Source organism: Trichosurus vulpecula, chromosome 3, assembly GCF_011100635.1.
Source record: "Trichosurus vulpecula isolate mTriVul1 chromosome 3, mTriVul1.pri, whole genome shotgun sequence".
NCBI lineage: Eukaryota > Metazoa > Chordata > Mammalia > Diprotodontia > Phalangeridae > Trichosurus > Trichosurus vulpecula.
Window position 1 is genome coordinate 166,440,780 of NC_050575.1, and position 21,429 is coordinate 166,462,208.

Genomic DNA, 21,429 nt, shown 5'->3' on the forward strand with positions numbered 1-21,429 from the left:
CTTAGAGGCTTTGAGAAAGTTTTGATGAAAACTGGGGGTACTCTTGATAAGAAGGGAGCTAGAAAGGCTGCAGGAGTTGTAGAAATGTTGTGGGAGACCCAGAATGACAGCCCCAAAGGTATGGCAGAATCAGTGTTCACTGACAGATGCAGCAGTGTTCTGGACCAGTCCAGAAAGACCTTGACCCAGGGGTGGAAGCAGTGATGGTGGAGCAAACAGCCACAACTTGAGAGACACCAAGCAAGGAGCAGAAGCCAAGCAAAGAGCAGCAGAAGCGGTTTCCCAGGTGCCCACAGCAGGGCCCCTGGGAGACAACTCCTCCTTTCCCCTCCTTACCCCACCAGTACTCCTGAAGAGACAGGCCTGAATAGCGGCCACAGGAGAAAAATGACCTTGGGAGGTGGGGGAGCCAAGTGGGCAATTCAGTGTCTTGCATTATATAGTTTGATTAAAGTTAACTATTTTGAGAAAAAATCCTGACAAGCTGTCAGTGGAAGCCCTGTTATGGGAGGTTCAGAATGATTTATCCCAAGGACAGGAGGAAAGAGAGGCATGTGAAAAAGCCTGAGAAGTGTTAGAGACTGAGACCCAAATTCTCAGGGCTTTGAGGTTTATTATTCCCTCCACTCATGAGGCAGAGTTATCTGATGAGCTGGAGGAAGACTTTGGATGTGTTGTAGTGAAGGGAAAAGGTGCATGGAAGAAGTTCCTCTTAAATCTCCCAGAATTGTTAGAGACTGCCTTAGAGAGGCAGAGCCCTTTGAGAAGTGGGAGCAGAAGGTCCTTCTGAATTTCCCTGAGCTAAAGGAGAAGCCTGGAGTACAGGAAAGAGTTAATGCTCTTATAGAGATAATGGAGCCAGAGGAGAAGTTTCTTTTGAACTCCTCAGAGCCAAGGCCATGGCCAGAACCAGGGCAGTGTGAGGGAGGCTCTGCTAGAGAGAGCCCAGGTTGGAGTAGCCCCTCCCCTAGCTGTGCCAGAGGGGTGGGAGCCCCGGAAATGTGTAGGGGCAGTCCCCCTCCCCCACCCCCATGAGGTGACACATACAGCAGAAGTGCAGAGAGCTGTCCTCCCCAGGACCCACAGGAAGAGGAAGAGGAAGAGGAGATGCTATACTTGGGGCCTAGCCCCGAGTCAAGATGAAAACTTTGCAGCAAGGCAGGAGCACTAAGCGTGCTTTTCCACCACATCCCCCTGGGTTAGGTTGGGACCCAGGGGTGGAGTTGTCTGTGGTGGGATGGGGGAAGTGCCATAACTCTGGGGAGCCACCCTGTTGGTTTTGTTGCCCAGATGCCCCCCAGACCTTGTGTCGGGAGCTAGAGCAGTGTCAGGACTTGGACTTTTCTGCCTCATTCGAGTGTATATGCACCTGACAGTACCAGGTGGAAGTTTGCAACAGCAGCATGGAATGAAGGACACCCCCTCCCACCCCCCCAGTACTAGCAGAAGTCAAGAGGAGTTGGCTGCTTACTCTCCAAAGATTTTGGCCCCTGTAAGAAATGGGAGGAGGAGTTTTGTTTCCACAGAACTAAGGTGTGCTTCCCTGCCCTCCCCCACCCCAGCTTTAGCAGAGACCAGGCCTCAAGGTCGGTCAGGTGAGAGGTCAGAGGCTTGTACACATGTGCATACTTTTTGAGAAGGCAGTCTAGGGAATTAGAGAGGCCAAACCCACTTGAACCTGTTCAGGCTTATCTAGGGTCTGGTCTTGGTCAAGAATCCAGGCCTACTGATTTGCATCATTTGCATATGTTAAAGAGGGAAAGTAGGGGAAGTAAAAGAATATAGTTTAATCCTAAACTAAGACAAGGAAAATCTAATTAACTTCACTTTTGCTTCTGTATCCTTATTACCCTATTTATATAAACTGTATAACCTAGGAAAACTATGTAAAAAACAAAGATTGTAAACTAACCATGACTCTAGCAGGAGTGGAGGGAATGGTTACCCCTGCTCCTGCAGCTGTATCGGTGTGAGTGTTCCCGTGAGCACTGCACCCGCTCTCCCGGGGAGCGTAATAAAATGCCTTCCTCTGCCCACTCTGGTCCTGAATTCTTTGGGTGTGAATGGGCAAATCACATGGATTTCCCTAAGGTCAAGTGAAGGGAAGCAACAGGCAGCGGAAGCTCGCCAGGCTTACTCCTGGATCTTGTCTTGGGGTGTCCTGTGATCCCCACTGCGGTGTTAAGAGGGCTACCACTCTGGATTCCCTTGGGGAACCCTGTGGTCTGCACAGCCTTCTTAAGGGGACATCACATGGGACTTCCGGCCCTGTCTCGGGAGCCTTGTGATCTTACTGCCATCCTAAGGGGCCATCACTTGGGTCTTCCTTAGGGTCTGACCCCTAGGAGGCCCTGTGATCCCCACAGATTAAGGGATGGCTACCACTTGGTCTTCCTCTGGGAGTCCTGTGGTCTGTACAGCCTTCCCTAGGGATTATCACAGGGTTCTTCTTCAGGGCTTTGGCCCTGCCTAGGAAGTCCAGTGATCGCCAAAACCACGTTTCTCACAATTTGGGGGCTCGTCGCGGGATTCTGAAGACCCCAGGAAGGGTGAGTAAGATAGGGCAGAGGGAAGAGCGCTCCCGCTCACTGTTAGAGCGGTCCCACTGTCTTAAGCTGAAAATCCCCTGGAGGCTCTGAAGGACCCGAGACCTTGTTTGAACGAGAAGAGTGTGCAGATGAACGCAAAGGGAACGGCCGGAGACTGCGCAAGTCAGGTCACCTGAGCAAGGTAGGAACAAACGGGTAGTAGTACTGCCTTGTCAAGTCTGGGGGTTCTAGGTTGAGAAGTAAGGTTTGCCTAGAACGGGAAATAAGAGCTCTAAGAAAAGGTACCTGGGGAGGATGGAAAGGATCCTCCTAACATTCCTCCTCCCGTTAGGAAGAATGTTGGCTAGCTGGGAAGACAATAAGTCGACCCAGGGAAAGTACAACTAAGTGGGGAGAATGGATTTCTCCTAGTGCTTGGAAGAAAAGCACTCGTGGGTCGACCCAAGGAAAGTGATTTGGTTTAATATTGGAAGTGAGTCTGAATGCAAATTCTAACTTGTTCATGTGAAATGTCTGTCTAATGTTTTGTCTGTGCTTTTTTTGTTCTATGTTCAGGTAAAAATGTTTAACTCTAGGAGACGTTTGGTATTAAAATAGTTAGATAAGGAATCAGAGCTGAAACTGCCAGTCGGCAGGGCTGGGGGCTCTGAATTAAGGGTTGGTTAGATTCTAGAGGAAAAATCTGTGTATTTTGTATTGAGTTAGCCTATCTAACATCAGGCAAGTGTTTAAACTGTAGAGGAGAAGTGAAGGGGTCTGTATGGAAAATTGGATGACCACTTTAAAGAGGTTTAGTGGTCCTCTTAGAATGTGATTAAAAATTGTTGGTCATTTTTAAGTTTTAAGGTAAAAAGAAAGCAGCTGGGAAAAAGGAAAGCTAGGTGAGTATGTAATTTATTTATTTGAAATTTGGGTCAAGATTAAGGAAAGATTGAAATTGGAAATATGGAGAGTAAAGTTTCAGTAAAGATTGGGAAAATAAGAGAGATAGAAGGTAGAGATAAAAGGGGGGGTTGTAGAATGGTGGCTTGAGACCACCTGGTATTCAGTCCACGTGCTGCTCTTGGCCACCCCCTCCCCCCTACTCCATCTTAGAAGACTGGGTGTGTCAATTAGGATTAGTTAGTGCTTAGAAAGGTAGGCTCCCTTGCCCTCAAGGGGCTGCCTGGCCCCACCTAGGGAGGAGCCCTTAGAAAACTGAAAGGGATTTTTCCCTTTATCAGAGGCAGCAGCCTGAAGGGGAAACTGAGAAATATTTTAGCTTGGTATAAAGAATGAGTGGGGGAATACGCAAGCCCATGTGGTCCAAAAAGTTTTTTTTTTTTGAGAGAAGTGCCCACGCCCCTTCCCCTCAAAAATCCTTAGAATCCTTAGGCATTTTGTTAATTGCCAGTATGCATAAGATGAATTTTGTAGAAAGCAGGGTGCCAAATTCAAAACTGGATGGTTCTTAAAGCAAATAATGATATGAAATAAAGTTTTCTTTTTTTACATAAGTTTGGCCAGGCAAATATTCCTAATACTAGGTAGAATTAATGTCCATACTCAACCTCCTGTTTATGGGAGAAGAAAAGGGTATGATTAGAAAGGCAGCCATGGAGGGATGAGAAAGGGGACACCCTCCAGGACCAGGAGTGGTAGCTGCAGATAGAAAATTCCCAAATGAAGATCCAAGCTGGGATAACAATATTAAAGAACATCATAGGAATATGCAGGATTTTAGGCAATTGGTAATAGGAGGGATAAGGGAAGCTGTGCCAAAATCACAGAATATAAGGCTTTTGAAATCAGGAAAAATAAAAAAATGAATCTCCTTCTCAGTTCCTAGAAAGAATTAGGAGATATTCAGGATCCTGTTAAAGAGGTTAAATCAAAATGAAGGTTGTTAGTGAACCATTGGTTTCTGGGGGTGCTCAAGACCCCAAGGTGCCCACACACTGGGTCCTGCCGAAGGAATTCAAGGGAGGGGACGGGGTTTGTTGGAGGTTCACCATGACCGGTTGTCTTGGGAGGTCCCACCCCTTTGTGACACCTGTCAGGCAGGCCAGATTTAGTCTAGGCTGAGCTAGATTGAATCTTAGCACCTTCAAGGAGGCAAGATGGAGATTATATACACAAAGATTGTAGGAGGAATTGAGGGGTGGTCTGGGGTGACTGGAGGAGGGCTTTAGGAAGGGTCTTGGGGAGGAGTCTAAGGAGGACGAGATGAGGTCAGACTCCAGCAACCAAGAGAATGGAATTGGGGGTTGGAGGTAGCTGAAAGCATGGATGTTGATAGTATCAAGGGTGGGAAGTAGCTGGACAATAAAGAGCAAGGCTAGGTAGAGATTTGGGCCTAATGATAATGTAAGGCTTGTGGCCTTAGGCTAGTTGGAAGATTCAAGGACAGTTCATGGGGGCTCCCAGAGACTGTATTCCAGATTGAAGAGGGTTCCCAGAGACTGTACCCTCATCACTGTGGCCCAAGGTATGCTAAAAGTAAACTTTGTCACTAGGGCATGGCCAGATATAAATAAGAAATTGAGAGAGATGGAGTGAGAGACCAATAGGCGAATTATTGAGAGGCTCAGAAAGTATATGTAAGGTGGGAGGATGAAAGACAGAAACAGAAAGCTCAGGTCATGGCCAATACTATGAGGGAAATTATGAGGAAGCAAGAAGGAAGAGGTGATCATAAAACAGTCTGTTACTATTGTAAGAACAGGTAGCTCCCCTCCTCACTTTTGAGGAAGAAGGCTGTTGGGGTCTGGGGTTCTTTCTCTCTAGACCCAGCTGAGAACCCCTAGCAAACCTAAAGTTTGGGGATCATAAAGAAGATATAATATTCTTGGTAGACAGGGACAGAGAGAACTTCCTTTTGTACACTACCCATTGGGGTAAAAATTGGGAGAAAAATCCTAAAGGTTATGGGAGTTAAGGGTGAGGATTTCCAGGTACTGATCTTAGACTGAACCCCTATCTATTGGAAGGGTCAACAGGTTGTTGCTCAATTTTTATATATATATCAGAAGTAATAGGACCAACAATTCCTATAGGTGGTGACCTGGAAATGCAATTGATGTCATCTGAAATTTATTGTTTCTGTAGTTCTAAAATTCTCTTAGATTGTGAAGTTTGAGAAGAGCATTATGATTTTAATCTGAGTTTAATATATGTGAATTGGGTGCTTTTAAAGGATGTGATGAAAATTTGATAATTCTAAACTGTCATATTTGGTTTAGAAAGGTATTTACCTAGACTGAGATGGGTACTTCAAATTTTACATACATAATAATGTTTAGGGCATTATTGCATTATGTTAGGGCCGCATTAGGTTAAGAAGTTGGACAATTGCTATAACCTAAGAAATTATAACTTCCAAGTTTTGTCTGGAAGTTCAATTGAAATTGGTTTTGCTATAAATCAAGTATTTATACAAAGGCCTTGTTGGGTCCTCCTGTCAATTCAGGATACATTGTGAACAGTTAGAAATGTGGCTTTATAAATTTTCTTACAATGCTAAGAGCATTGGGCCTTAGAAATGAAAATGTTACCACTAGCGATTAAAATAATTTCTCTTGTAATCTAGAGGTTAGATTAGGAATTGTACTTAGTTAAGAAATTGATGTTGTTAAGTGAACCAAGGATTTTTGGATATTCATTCTTGTGTAAAGTTTTCAGGGTAGAGGGATTCCTATGGGCAAAGGGTATGTAATGTATAGAAACTAAGTGTTCTCCTCATTACAACACCTTTTTAGCTAAAGAACTTTGTGATATCTGGAAATTGTGTAATAACAAAGAATTGAGTTGTTATAATACTTTGAAAAATACAGGGGTGTGATTTTCAAGCCTGTATCATCTAAAGATATATTTAGGTATGTTAATCTGGAGGTTTATAGACAAATTGGTGATGGCACTTTGGGAATTTGAATTAATCCCAATGTTTAAAGGTTATTTTGCTTTAAGAAGGAGGCACATCTCATTTTAGAGCTGTAAAATACTTTTGAAAAAGGTTCTGTAAAATCTTTTTGTATAATTTTAGAAGGCCTGCTGAATTTCAACCTGTAAGCTAATTGGTTGCAGTTCAAACCTATGGAGACTGGGTGCTGATTAAATCCTGGAAAGAAAATAAGCTTCAGCCCAGCTGGGAGGGACTGTTCCAGGTACTTCTCACTACAGAGACTGCTATACGAACTGCTGAGAAAGGGTGGACTCATTATACCAAGGTAAAAGGACCTGTGGGGGAATCCCAAGAATGGACTATTAAGGACAATTCTGACCCCTTGAAGATTATTCTACACTGGAAGGGAGAGGGACACCAGGAGAGAATGGACTAATAACCTTTGTATTAATGTTGTTTCCATTATCTTGTTAATCGTTCAGTATATACCAGCTTCAATGAAGGATGGAGGGATTATTCCACTAGTTGAAAATTAGGAATAGTGGGGATAACAGGGACAGTGGCATTTTTTTTCCTTCCATTAGAATAAGGGGGGGAGGCATAAGGGAAAGAAGTCATTGCCAGAACTTTTAATGTAACCAATTGTTGGATCTGTGGGGGTCTACAACAATTTGAAAATTGGCCCTGGGTACCTGTACCTCTGAGTCCGGCCTGGATCCTTAGTAATTGGTCTCTTCCATACCAGACCTAATGACCTCTTGTGGTATAAGGCTTATGAGTAAGGGTAATATAGGTCAGAATTTCTGGCACTCGGTAGCTATAGCAAGGTGTCAAGCAGAAAGAAAAACTAGTGGAATACTCCTGGATCCTTATAGACAGTGGGGATGGGATAATGGTTTTTGTTTTGGACATTTTGATACTTTTTGGAGTAAAAGTAACAAAACAAGTAGCCCCCGGGTAGAAAAGTGTGAGTGGAGAAGGACAGAGTAGCTGTGGAGGTGCCAATATTGAAGGAATGGAACCCGGTCTTACCAAGGAGGGCCCTTGGGGTTCCAAGATAAGCAATATTATCCCTTTCTTTGGAATGCTTCCTTTTTAGCAGGACAAGAAGGGAACAAATTGGGAATACAGCTATATGATGATCTAATGCCCCCCAAGTGAGAGGTTCAAGCGGGGGATAGATACTTCCCTAACAGTCACCAGGGATGCCAGTGGGTGGGGAGATGAGTGGCCCCCACAAAGAATTGTTCAAACCTATGGGCCTGCTACATGGGCCCAGGATGGGAGTTGGGGATACCGAACTCATCTGTGGTAGAGATTATCAACAACCAGACTGCCGAGGCATTGGACCTACTGGCTGATCAGGCCACCCAAACCAGAGAGGCTGTACTGCAACATAGATTGGTTCTTAATTATTTGCTAGCAGAAGAGGGAGGTGTTTGTGGGAAACTCAACCTCTCTAGTTATTGCATAAAAATAGATGATAATGCACGGGCTGTAAAAGAAATTACTAATAGTATCAGGAAACTAGCACATGTCCCAGTTCAGACATGGACCAGTCCATTCGATCCTTCTTGGTTTGATTGGTTCAAGGGTTCCTGGTGGAAACAAATTATTGGAGTCTTCCTGCTAGCATTATGTGGCCTATTCTTGTTACCTCTATGTATACCCTGTATTATACAATTGGTTACCAAAACTGCCATTCAGGGTATGGGGGTGGTATATTTTAATGAAGGAGGGAGGGTAAAAATGTTGATTGTAAAAACAGATGATGAAGAATGTGAATTAATGTTCAAACAAATTGAGAATAGGAGTGAGTAAGAAGTGTGGGAGCAAAAATCCGAAAAGGGAGAGGTGGAAGAAGTTTTATGAGATAATATTATTGAATCATTATCCCATAGACTAAGGCTGGGATATAAAGTTATATTGTATCTTTGTGGGATAGGGTCCTTAGATGTTTTAAAGTGATATAAGAGCAATTAGGTATTGATACAAATAGTGTAATTAATCCCTGGAACTAAATCAGAGACATTTTCAGTTTAGGGAAAGGAATTTCAAAGTAAGTCTCTTTAGGAGAGAAGTTGTAGAATAGTTATGTATTGATGGAAAAAGTTAAATGTAGATTTGAATTCATTCCATCATCTAAAACATAAGGAGAAAAATTATATGGTTCAATTCTTTCAGATCAGGTATAATTAGAGAAGAATAGAGAAATAGAGGAGAAACTGATGCAAATGTGTTAGAGGAGTAACTTATGATCTTAATGGGAAGATTTTATGAAAAAGGGAGGAAATGCATGCAAGCTATTTAGAGCTAGCTTTAAGGATGTTCCTGAAGCAATGTGACTTTATAGTCACTGATCATTGGAACTTGCCTTTAATGGGACTGTTAACTGAATGTTTTTCTGAGTCTTAACTCCAGGTGTGAGTATCAAGGAAGGCTGACCCAAGATGGCAGCAGCCCTGTGGGAGGGCAGGCATGAGTTGCAGGTATGATTTCTTGGCAAAGTTGAGGGGGCAACTGTTCAGCATGCGCTGAGGTGGGACCGTCTTGACCTGATGCCTCAACTGAAACCTGGCAGACTAGGCCTGGCTCAATGCAGCTTGCAGTTTGACACAGCCTCTGCCTGGAGTTGACAGGAAGCTGGGGAAAATATGGTCCCCTTACTCTAAGTCCCTACTCTCTTGGTGGCAAGTTTCTATAATCAGAAGGTTTTGTGAATCTATTAAAATAATTGATTATGGAACATCTTAGATTACTCTAGGACTGGGACTAGTGTTAAGTTAGGTTTTTTTTCTTGGAAATGGTATGGAGACAATTAGGTCAAGGGCTTGTGAGAATATTTTGTTATTTGGTTAATATCATGCTTGTCTAAAGCTTTGTTACAATTAGTAATGTTAAAAGAAGAATGGCTTGTGGTTTATTTCGTACATGCCATCAAAGAAACATGGCATGACTAAAAGTTTTATATATGTACTGTGTTAAGAATTGGTTATCTAATGTATTTAGGTAGGTGCTGGAGTCTGCTGTTAATTCCTTAGTGAAATATTATCCTCCTGGTGAGGAAATGTTAATGTAAAGTATGTTAAGTAAAGTATGTAGGGAGTTAATGTAAAGTATGAGGAACTGGGTTCTGATGTAAAATTTCTTAAACATGGCAATTGGCCAAAGTTCCAATTCTGAATTTGTAAAAATGATCAGGGTATAAGGATTAGAAAATTGTGCTAAGGTAACTTTTGTAGGAGAATGGAAAGAAAGCTGGTTCCTACAAGAAGGCAAGAAGAAGATGCTGGAGATGGCTGGAACAAATACCAAGGACCAGAGGACTTCACTGATGTTCCCTGCCAGACAGCTTATGGGAAGAGACTTTTGAATCTTAAAGGGACAATTGCATTATCATTTTCTTTTGGGTCTCTGTATCTGTATTTACAAAGGGGACTGCCCCCTTTGATTTTTCAATGCGTCGATCAATCCTTCCCATATTTAAGGGGGTGATGATTAAGGAGAAAAATTCAGATGAGAAAGAGAGTAAGGGAATATTAAAAATGTGGAAACAAAAATTTGAATAAAAGAAGAGGGGGAAATTGTAAGAAATGGGAGGAGGAGTTTTGTTTCCACAGAACTAAGGTGTGCTTCCCTGCCCTCCCCCACCCCAGCTTTAGCAGAGACCAGGCCTCAAGGTCGGTCAGGTGAGAGGTCAGAGGCTTGTACACATGTGCATACTTTTTGAGAAGGCAGTCTAGGGAATTAGAGAGGCCAAACCCACTTGAACCTGTTCAGGCTTATCTAGGGTCTGGTCTTGGTCAAGAATCCAGGCCTACTGATTTGCATCATTTGCATATGTTAAAGAGGGAAAGTAGGGGAAGTAAAAGAATATAGTTTAATCCTAAACTAAGACAAGGAAAATCTAATTAACTTCACTTTTGCTTCTGTATCCTTATTACCCTATTTATATAAACTGTATAACCTAGGAAAACTATGTAAAAAACAAAGATTGTAAACTAACCATGACTCTAGCAGGAGTGGAGGGAATGGTTACCCCTGCTCCTGCAGCTGTATCGGTGTGAGTGTTCCCGTGAGCACTGCACCCGCTCTCCCGGGGAGCGTAATAAAATGCCTTCCTCTGCCCACTCTGGTCCTGAATTCTTTGGGTGTGAATGGGCAAATCACATGGATTTCCCTAAGGTCAAGTGAAGGGAAGCAACAGGCAGCGGAAGCTCGCCAGGCTTACTCCTGGATCTTGTCTTGGGGTGTCCTGTGATCCCCACTGCGGTGTTAAGAGGGCTACCACTCTGGATTCCCTTGGGGAACCCTGTGGTCTGCACAGCCTTCTTAAGGGGACATCACATGGGACTTCCGGCCCTGTCTCGGGAGCCTTGTGATCTTACTGCCATCCTAAGGGGCCATCACTTGGGTCTTCCTTAGGGTCTGACCCCTAGGAGGCCCTGTGATCCCCACAGATTAAGGGATGGCTACCACTTGGTCTTCCTCTGGGAGTCCTGTGGTCTGTACAGCCTTCCCTAGGGATTATCACAGGGTTCTTCTTCAGGGCTTTGGCCCTGCCTAGGAAGTCCAGTGATCGCCAAAACCACGTTTCTCACAGCCCCCAAAGAATGTATAAGTGTGTGGGTATGCTATGTTACACACTGTGCTATGTCACATACTGAATGCTATATTATATACTGAATACAATGTTAAATACTATGTGCTATGTTAACATACTGTGTGTCATGTTACATACTGTGTGCCATATTACATACCGAGTATTACGTTCTATACTAAATGATATGCTTTGTTTTTAGGCCTTGTGGCCACAGTTGTTGGGAAAAAGGGAAAGTTACTCTTGTGTCTGTTTGAGGCATGTCGCCACTCCGGCATGTTTGTGTAAGCGATGGCCAATGTTTATGTTATTGCAGAATACTGCTGTTATATAAGTGACACCCAACACAATGTCTGTAGCATGTATAACGTCATAGCTTATATTGTTGTTGTTATATTGTTATGGATTGTGAATGTTATGTTTTAGTTCCCTGGCTCGAGGACTCCAGGTGTCACCTGTGTAGATTTTAAGGGCCAAGGGTCATCTGTGCAGACTGTAAGGGTCAAATGTTACTTGTTTAGATTGTAAAGGCCAGGATCCTGGAGGGGTGGAGTGTAAGGTAAATTTTAGTGTTGTAGGTAAGGTGCATTTTAGTGTGTGTAAAGTGGATTTTTGTCATTATTTCTTAGAGTTCAGTTTCCCAGGATCTATGGCCGTAACAACTTCAGTTTCCCAGGATCCACAGCCATAACAAACTCTGTTTCCCAGGTATTAGATTTGAGTTCCCAGGCTTATGGTTCAAAACCACCACACTTGCGCAGCATTATAAAAGGATAAATATAAACATGTGTCCTGAAACCGTAAACATCCACTGTGACTGAGCAGTGAGATATAGGGATGAGGCGATGTAAACTTGTAAGGCTATTGCTGGCAATCTTTGTCTGATACCCTATAAAGTAGGTGATCAGTGGTCAGTGAGTTGGGGAACCTTTATGGTTGAATGCACAAGCTGGGATGCTGTGTGCCTTGATCGGCCCCCATCAAGGATCAGGAGGGGGGAATCTGTATTTGCCTCAACAGGCCCCCCTTGAGGCTTGAGGGGATTTAGGGAAACCCTTTAGGGTTGAATGCACAAGTTGTGCCTGTCTTGATTGTCCCCATTAAGATGTAGAGGTAGTTGCCCCCGCCCTTCTCACTGGCCCCTTCTAGAAGGATGATTAGGGAATACTGTAGGACTTTGTAGTGCTTCCGTTATCAGCAATACCGTCAGAGAAAACTAGACTAGAATAAAGCTTATTATTAACCCCTTTGAAGCTGTCTTTCCTGTATGACCAGATCAAGAGCGAACCTGTTAGAGGCTGGAGTGCCTCCAGTGCCTCCTGTGTATTATCTGTCTAACACTTCCCTTCCAGGGTTGTTGTGAAGATTAAATGAGCTAACTGTTAAAGGGCTTTAGCACAGTGCCTGGCATATATCTGTAAGCACTTATTAAATGCTTGTTCCCTTCTTTTCCCCAAGCTAAGGGTATGGACAGGCTCAGCTGTGGTCCCTAATGATGGCTGCTGTAGGAACAGTGAAAAGAGCTGGGAGATGTGAGACCAGTCAATGGTTAGTGGCTGACCAAGGGAAAGCTTGTCTCTCTTCCAGGCAGCTGCTAAGTTCTATGGAGATGTGCTGGAGTTTTCCTTCTTTTAAAGCCCCATCCAACAAGGATGTCTTCTAGGAAGCCTCTGCCTACAAGATCAGTCCTTGATGCACCTGGTTTTCCTTGTCCAGTTTGGTTATATGTGTATTGTCTAACAAGAAGGGGGAGTGTGTGCTTAAATGTCAAATGAGTAAAGAAGAAAATAAGCTTTTTAAGTAGGTTTGGACTGCTAAGTGTTTAAGAAGTGGCTCTCCGAAAGCCCACCTGACATACTTTTAAGTTTAACCTGGGCACAGCCACTTTGTTTTGTTTGAGTACACATGTTTGTAACAAGGGTTAAGGGGATAGGGAAAGAAAGCAGATCCTTCATTTGAAAAGAAAAATGAAAGACCTTACATGTCTGACCACAGCATGATTTGGTCAATATTATGGTCAGTCACACAAAGGAAAAGTAAAAAATGTTTGTTGTCATAGAGACGAGCAAAACGAAAACTCACTCATCTCTTACTGGTTAGGTATTATAATACATAAAATTCCCTTTTCAAATGAAGTGAAATTACTAATACTTCTCTAAAAATCTTACATGTTAGTTTCATGTTGTTCCTAAAAATTTACAGGCCACTTCTTTACATGGAAACATTTATATTACATGAACATTACTTCTGATTAGCCTAACATCAAACAAATGTTCTTACCCAATGGCACCAGCAACGTATTCCCAATTAACTTCATTAGCTTCTTGTGCATTTGTTTGATACAACCTGAGAGGAAATCAAAATCATTTGTTAATCAAATCTGTTATACATCAAGTCACTTATTGACCAAACAATAAATGCAGAAAACAGAATAAAGCAGGCCTACCAATGGTTAACAAAAGAGATGAATGGAATAGACTAGGTAAACAACAGCAAAGGAATATAGTAGCTTAGCATTTGGGAAATCCAAGAACACAAACTCTTGGAGGAAGGATTCAGTAACTTGTGGGAAAACTAGAAAATAAGTTTGCCTGCTGAATTAGACCAGGGATTCTTAAATTGGGGTCTATGAATGCTAAAAAAAATTTTTTTTGATAACTTTATTTCGAAATAATTGGTTTTCTTTGTAATCTTATGTATTTTGTTTTATACAGTTAAAATATTATTCTGAAAAGGTCTTTAGGCTTCACCAAACTGCCATAGGAATAAAAAAAAACCCCATCATTAAAAAAAGTTAAGAACCTCTGGTTAAAAGCAACATTGTATACAACATACCAAAATTAACTCCTAATGGCTAAGAGATTAAATCCAACAATTCACATTATTTAAAAAATTAGTGAAGAATGAAAGGTATTTTTCACAACTATGGTTAGGAAGAAAATTCATAACCAGATAAGGATGAGGAAATTACAAAGGACAAAATAAAACCGTCAATTTCAATTATTTACACTTTAAAAGCTTTTGCATAAACAAAATCTATGTAGCTAGAATAAGATAAGTCATAGATTGGAAAAAAAAATCATCATATCCAGTATTTGACAAAACTCTAACATTCAAATTCTCTAGGGAACTGACAAAAATATCTAAGACCAAGAGCCACTTCCCCATAGATACGTGGTCAAAGGACATGAACAATTTAAAAAATAAGACATGCAAATTATCAACATCTGTGTGAAAAATGTTCCAAGTGACTAAGTAATAAGAAGAACACAAATAAAACAATTTTGAAGCATCACCTCACACCTGTCAAGTTGACAAAAATGGTAAAAGATGGAAATAGTCAATGCTGAGGAGGCTGTGAGAACACAGGAAGATTAATACACTATTAGAGGAGCTGGGAATTGGTCTAACAATTCTGGAAAACAATTTGTAATTATGCATGAAAAGTAAATTGGATATTCATACTTTTTGACTCAGCAAACCAACTACTGGACTTTTAACCCAAAGAAATCAATAAATGAAACTCCTTGTGTATATGAAAATATTCATAGCAGCACTTTTTTGGTAGGAGCAAAAAGCTCCTAGGAGATGTTTGAACAAATGGTGGTATATAAATATAATGGAACTGGCAAAACATGGGAGGACTACTATGAACAGATGTAGAAGAAAGCAGAATTGAAACAATGGACATAATGACTAATAATATAAATGAAGACAGCACAGAACTCGAGATCAAATGCAATGACCAGTGTGGATTCCAGACGACTGGCGCTGGAATGTACTTCATCTGTGCTAAGAGGTGGTGGTCTATAGGTGCGGAATGTTACACAAGTCTGTTGCTGTATTTGATGGTTTTCCTTAACTGCTACTTTTTAAGAAAGAGTACCTTTCAGTGGGTATTTGTATGATTTATTGGGAAGTAACTGTATAAAAAAGAAAGAGGACCAAGAAAACATTCAAAATACAAACTATAAGCCCAAACACTCTCAATGTCAAGAGTTCCAACAATCTTCTTAAAATTTTATTTTCTACTTAATGTTATTGAAACTGTGATGTGTGTGGTAAAAGCAATTTACTGAACACTAAAGCTAACTCACCAACTCTTTAATCTATCTATACATAGTAGCAAGAATTCATAAGCAACATTTTGGCTAGTCATCCCCAAATAACTAAAATGGCCCCAACAGCCTCTTAAATGAAATAAAACATTTAATCTTGCATTTAATAATCTCTATTCATCTGCTCCTTTTTGCTTAACTATACTTGTTCCACTTCATACCCAGGGTAGTATCTCCTGTTAGCTGGTTTACCAAACTACATTCCCAACTGTGCACCTCACTATAGTTTTTACACATAGCTTTCTCTATTCTGGGTTCCTCTCCAGTTTTGTACTATTCAACAACAGCCTCTAGGAAGCCTTCTCTGAGAGCGCTTCATACACCTCTCTCTTCTTGTATATGTGCTATTTTAAATCAATAGAAAATTATTTTCTGAGTGTTTCTCATATGGACTACTCTCTAAGAATGCGAGCGGAGAGAAGGGTGGGAATGTTTGTGCCAATGGAGCCGAGATAGTGGAGAAAAGGCATGGACTCACTTCAGATCTCCCCCAAACCATTCCAAACAATCCCCCAAAACAAATTTTCAAGTGGCAGAACCCACAAAAGTACAGAGCGAAACAATTTTCCAGGCTAAGACAACTTAGAAGGTCAGCAGGAAAGGTCTGCTGCACTGTGATCACAGTAGAGCAGAGTCTATGCCCTACCCAACCAGCAGTAGGCCTTGGGGGCAACTAAATCACTGGTGCTGATGAGGGCACAGTCTCTGGGAACCCCCTTGAATCTGGAATACAGTCTCTGGGAGCCCCCTTGAACTGTCCTTGAATCTTCCAACTAGATCTGGCCTTCCCCAGAGACCATAGCCTCACATTATCATTAGGCCTAAACCTTGCCCTCTATTGTTAACCATAGATATGCATGCCTTCAGTTACTTCCCAAAGACTATAGCCTCACATTATCATTAGGCCCAAATCTCTACCTAAACCTTGCCCTCTATTGTTACTTTAGATATGCATGCCTTCAGTTACTTCCCAACCTTGATATTCCTTCAGGAACTTCCTGCCCTTGGTTTTATTCTCTTGGTTCCTGGACTCTGACCCCACCTTATCCTCCTTAGACTCCTCCTCAAGACCCTCCCTAAACCCCACCTCTAGTCACCCCAGGCCACCCCACAATCCCTCCTACAACTTTTGTGTATATAATCTCCATCTTGCCTCCATGAAGGGGCTCAGATTCAATCTAATTCAGTAGGTTGAATGTGGCCCACTTGTGGAAACAGGTGTCACAAAGGGTGGGATTTCTTAAGACAGCCCATTGTGGTGAATCTCTAATAAACTTTGTCCTTTCCCTTGGCTGAGAAAGCTTGAGTCGAATTCTTTCAGCAGGACCCGGCGTGTTGGTATTTTGGGGTCTTGGGCACCCCTAGAAACCTGTGGTTCCCTACAATCATCATTTTTACAAAACCTCTTCAGTGCCAGTTTCCAGACTTTTCAGTCCACAGATGGTAAGGAGGTCAGAAGAAGATTACAGGGGTCCCTTTGGTAGCATTAGGGGCAGGACTCTCTTGCATTGTTCATACTTGGGATTTAGGTTACAGTCCTGGGTCTCAGTCCCAGGGTGGAAAAGAGTTTTGTGGTCACAGAAGAGACCAGAGCACAAGCTGGGAGAGTAGTAAACACACCTCTTCCTAGATCATAGCACCTTGGAAGAACTGAAAACTTACAGAATTATCTCTGAAAACAGCACTCAAAAAACCTGAAGCTTGGAACAGTGTACCCTCCACTTAAGAAGCAGAGTCCCACTTTAGCACAGAATTAAAAGTCAAGAAATAGGCTCGAAAAGTAAACAAACAGCAGAAAAAGATCCTAACTATATAAAGTTACTATTGTGACAGGGAAGGTCAAAACAGAAAGTCAGAAGACAACAAAGTCAAAACTACTACATCCAAATTCTCAAAGCAAAATATGAATTGGTCTTAGGTCATGGAAGAGCTCAAAAAGGATTTTAAAAATCAAGTAAGAGAAGTAGAAGAAAAACTGGGAAGAGAAATGAGAGTTTGCGATGCAAGAAAATCATGAAAGAAAGAGTGAACAGCTCGGTAAAAGAGGCATAAAAAATTGAAGAAAACAACACCTTAAAAAACACAATAAGCCAAATGGTAAGAGGCACAAAAATCCAATGGCCAAAGAGAAAAAGATACACAAAAATTCACAGAAGAGAAGAACTGTAAGAATTGTGGGGAACATACAAACATTTAAAAAATATAAAATGGGAAGCTTATAAACAAGTTGGGGAGATAATTCTTTTTTGGGGGGTGGGGCAGGGCAATTGGGGTTAAGTGACTTGCCCAAGGTCACACAGCTAGTACATGTGTCAAGTGTCTGAGGCCTCATTTGAACTCAAGTCCTCCTGCCTCCAGGGCCACTCGCTGTGCCACCTAGCTGCCCTTGGGAGATAATTCTAACAGGAGATGGGAATATATATTTCAAGTGTCAAATGAGTAGTGCAGAAAATAAGCATTACAAGTAGGGATGCACTGGTAAATATTAAACAAGCAGTTCTCCAAGATCCCACCCAACACATTTTAAAGTTTAATCTGCATTAACATTTTCCCATCACCTTTTTAAATCTAGACAATCAAGAAAACAATATATCAAGTCTTGATTTGAAGGGTTTGCTGATTTCCAAGGTGTAAAGGATCTCTAGCTGGTCTGAATTGGCTCCAGCATGCCCTCTCTGATTAGAAGACTCTAAAGGAGGGAGAAAGAAGCACAGACTGGAGCAAGGAGGGAAGTCTCAAAGAAGAGATGGGATGTTAAGTTGAGTCTGGAAGGACAGACAAGATTTGGAGAGGAGGAGGGTGTGCCAGGTGCACTGAGCTACATGAGCCAAGCTATGGAGTCAAGAAGGATGAAGGCATGTTTGGCAGGCGGTGAACAGACCAGCTTAGTTGGAAGAGAAAATTCAGGTTAGGGAAAAATGAAATCGTTATTGGCAAAAATGGAGGTTTAGACTTAAAATACCTGTTTCAATTCTACACTGGGCAGACACATCTTCTCATATCCTCACTTCTAAATCTTAACATCATTCCCTCTTTCTTCTTTCTTCCAGTCTTACTCTAATCCTATTTTTTTTCCCCAGCACATTGCCCCACAATCAACCTCTTCTCTTATCTTCATTCCTCCTGTATCTACCAACTCAGGTCTGCCACATCCATTAAAAAACAAAAAAAAACAATTTTCATGTGAACCTGGGATATCCTTTGGCAACCACCCTATATCTCTCCTGCCTTGGACAGCCAAAGTCTCAGAAAAAGATGTCTACTCTTTCTCTCTCATTTTTCAGCCCTCATCACTCAACTGAAATTGCTCCTTCCAAGACTATCAAATCAAATGGTCTTCTCTCAGTCCTCATCTTTCTGGACCTTTCAGCTGCACCAGACACTCTGGTCTCTCTCCTCCCTGGGTTTTCATGATGCTGCTCTCTCTTGGTTCTCCTGCCTATACAATGATTCCACTAAAGTCCCCTCTGCTGCATCAACCTGCATAGCTTGCCTTCTGAATGTGGGGGTTTTAGAAGACTCTCTCCTGGTCTCTTCTGTTCCTGCACAGGCTCACCTTGACCTTCTCAGCTACCACGGATTTAATTATCATCTCTATGCAGATGAATCCCACAGTTTACCTACCTAGCCCCAATTTCTTCCTTGAGTTCCTGTCCCAAATCACCAATTACCTACTGACTTTTTTGGGACCAACTATATTGTAGGCATATCAAGCACAACAAGTCCATTTTCACTCCTCTTCTGAACTTGCCTATTTCTCTCAAAGGTACCACCATCTTCTAATCACTCAGATTTTTAACCTTGGAATCGCCTCTAACTGCTTTTTTTTTTTAAACCTCCCATATGCATTTAGTTGCCAAATCTTTTCAATTCAACTTTCACAACATCTCTCAAATTCAACTTCTCTCCAGCCAAATGGCCACCACCCTAGTTTCAAGCTCTGATCATTTCTTGCTTGGACTAGAGCAATAGCCTAACTGGTCTCCCTGCCTGAAGGATTCCCTTTCTGTAATCCATCACGACAACCAAAGTTACTTTCCTAAAGCACAAGTGTAACCATGTTACGCTCTTATTTAATAGTAGCTCTATTGCCTTTTAGAGTCAATAGAAACTCCTTTGTGTGGCATATAAACCCTTTTTATAAATCTCACTGGCCTTCCTATGATCTGTTCAAGCTGGCTCTCTTGCTGTTCCTCATACACGCCCCCACACCTCTCATTACTGGCCTTTGCACAGGCTGTCCTCTTTGCCTGGACTGCATGCTTTTCTCACCTCCATCTCTTACAACTTTGTAAAGTGCCTGGCATGTAGTAGATACTTTTTTTTTTAGTGTTTTTTGATTTATCTCCTTATGAAAAGTTTCAAAGGCTACTGAGATTAGCTTTGAACACTTTTTAATTTTTGTACCTTTCAATAAGGTTGATTTTGGCACGCAGAGCATTTGTCCCACGGTACACAACCTTCCCATTGGTCATCCGCTTGGTTAGAATTTCAGGCCTATGTTAAAAGTGACAAATATACAAGTTTATCATTTCAGGGAAAAGCTTCCATAGGAAATACACATTTTATTAATTTTAGGTCACTAAATTACTCTCATCTGGTATATTAATACAATTTCTATTATTTACTAGATTCTATTGCACAGATATAACTCCAGCCATCTTTATCAGGGATCAGAAAAATATGCATACTGTGCATGGTTCAGTATTTTTATACCTCAAATTAACAGTTTATTTACTTAACTGACAGTCCTTGTCATTGCTATTGACTGGTAAGGTAACCAACCCATAATAGACCTGGCATAGTTATATATGTGTATTGTTTATTCCTAAGGCTAACATTTAGGAAGTAAGGAAAGTTAAAACTTTAAACTGGTGACATGAGTTTCTAATAAGGTCAGTCTAACATTCTGCCTTCTCTCTCCCCAAAACCTAAATAAAACATCAACTTAAGAATGGAAGGGTCATCACAGTCACCAGCTACCAATCAGGAAGCCATAACATAAATAGCAGTACTTCTTTACCATCCCATTTCTTTTCAGAGTAATCAATATTTTTCTAAAAAGGTTTTCCTATACATTTTAAGGCTCTTTAAGTTTATTATCTGTCCTTGGGAATTCATTTCCTATAAAATGAATTTTTCTTTCCTTTAAAAAATTTTTTTTCAAGCCTCACAAATTTCTGATTTATTTTTTATTTTGCATCTATATTCAACAGTCAGCCTGGAATTCATGAGGTATACTGTCAGGATTTGACTGATGTGTTGGTTAGTTTTGCTAATCTGCTTTTTCGTTTTTTATTCTGTTACAAAGGAGAGAAGGACGAGTTTTCTATTTGGAAATGAAGGTGATGAAATATGAGAAAAATCTTAAAACTTACCACTTACTTTTACACTGCATCCAATTTCTCGTCTCTACTTTGGCTTCTACTTCTACCCAAGATATGCCCTGGTAGAGCTGTTTCCGCAAAATTGATAAAGATTCTGGGGAACTGTCTTCTTGGAGCCGAGAGTCTATGTCTTCCAACTCCTTTGGTGACAGCTTCTTTAGAATCACCTCTTCAACAGCTTTAATTAGTCTGCGAGTTTCTGCTTTACTCCAAGGACCACGATTTATCTCTATGGACATATGAAAAGCTAAGAGGCAGTATGACTCAGTGGAGAGAGAGCTAGCCCCAAAATCAACTCACATAAGTCAGTAAGAACTAAGCATCAGTCCCACCTCTGACACACACACCATCTCCAGACTCTAGACGTTTTCACTGGTTGACCCCATGCCTGGAATACTTCATACTCTCTTCATCTCTACCTCCTGGCTTCCTTCAAGTCCTAGGTAAAATCTCACCTTCAACAGGAAGCCTGACCTCACTTAATGCCAGTACCTTCCCCTCATAGATTATCTCCAATTTATCCTTTACATATTTTGTTTGTGCATAGTTGTTTTCATGTTGTCTCCTCCATTAGACCATGAGCTCCTCAAGAGCAGAAAACACCTTTCTTTCTGTCTTCAGAGATCAGTACAGTGCTTGGCACTACATAACACTTGGTACTACATAATAAAGGCTCCCTGACCGACATACTAGCAGTGTGATCCTGAGGAAGTCATCTGATTTTTCAGTGTCCCAAGTAGCTTTCTTAAACTCTAACTTTCTGCATGGATAGCAGAATCAAGAATCATGGACCAATCCTCGTCTGACAGGCTCACAATCACAACTAAACAAAAATACAACCCTAGGTCCTAGAGTCTAGGAGTTAGCACAAATCACTTTTCCTCTCAGTGCTCTA

At 41.5% G+C, this 21,429-nt stretch overlaps 1 protein-coding gene across 3 annotated transcripts in view; it reads right to left on the minus strand.

Annotated features, from left to right (window-relative positions):
• The window catches only part of TTF1 (transcription termination factor 1), a 47,117-nt gene that overhangs the window by 11,607 nt on the left and 14,081 nt on the right, over window positions 1-21,429 (minus strand). For 2 of the 3 annotated variants that reach the window (XM_036751236.1, XM_036751235.1), the window contains 3 exons: window positions 20,526-20,763; window positions 19,555-19,644; window positions 13,310-13,375 (listed from right to left, as the gene is read on the minus strand). In XM_036751236.1, coding sequence (XP_036607131.1) covers window positions 13,310-13,375; window positions 19,555-19,644; window positions 20,526-20,763 — 394 coding nt within the window. Of the gene's footprint in view, window positions 1-13,309; window positions 13,376-19,554; window positions 19,645-20,525; window positions 20,764-21,429 lie in introns of those variants that run through there. The other variant, XR_005009921.1, reaches the window with a different exon arrangement.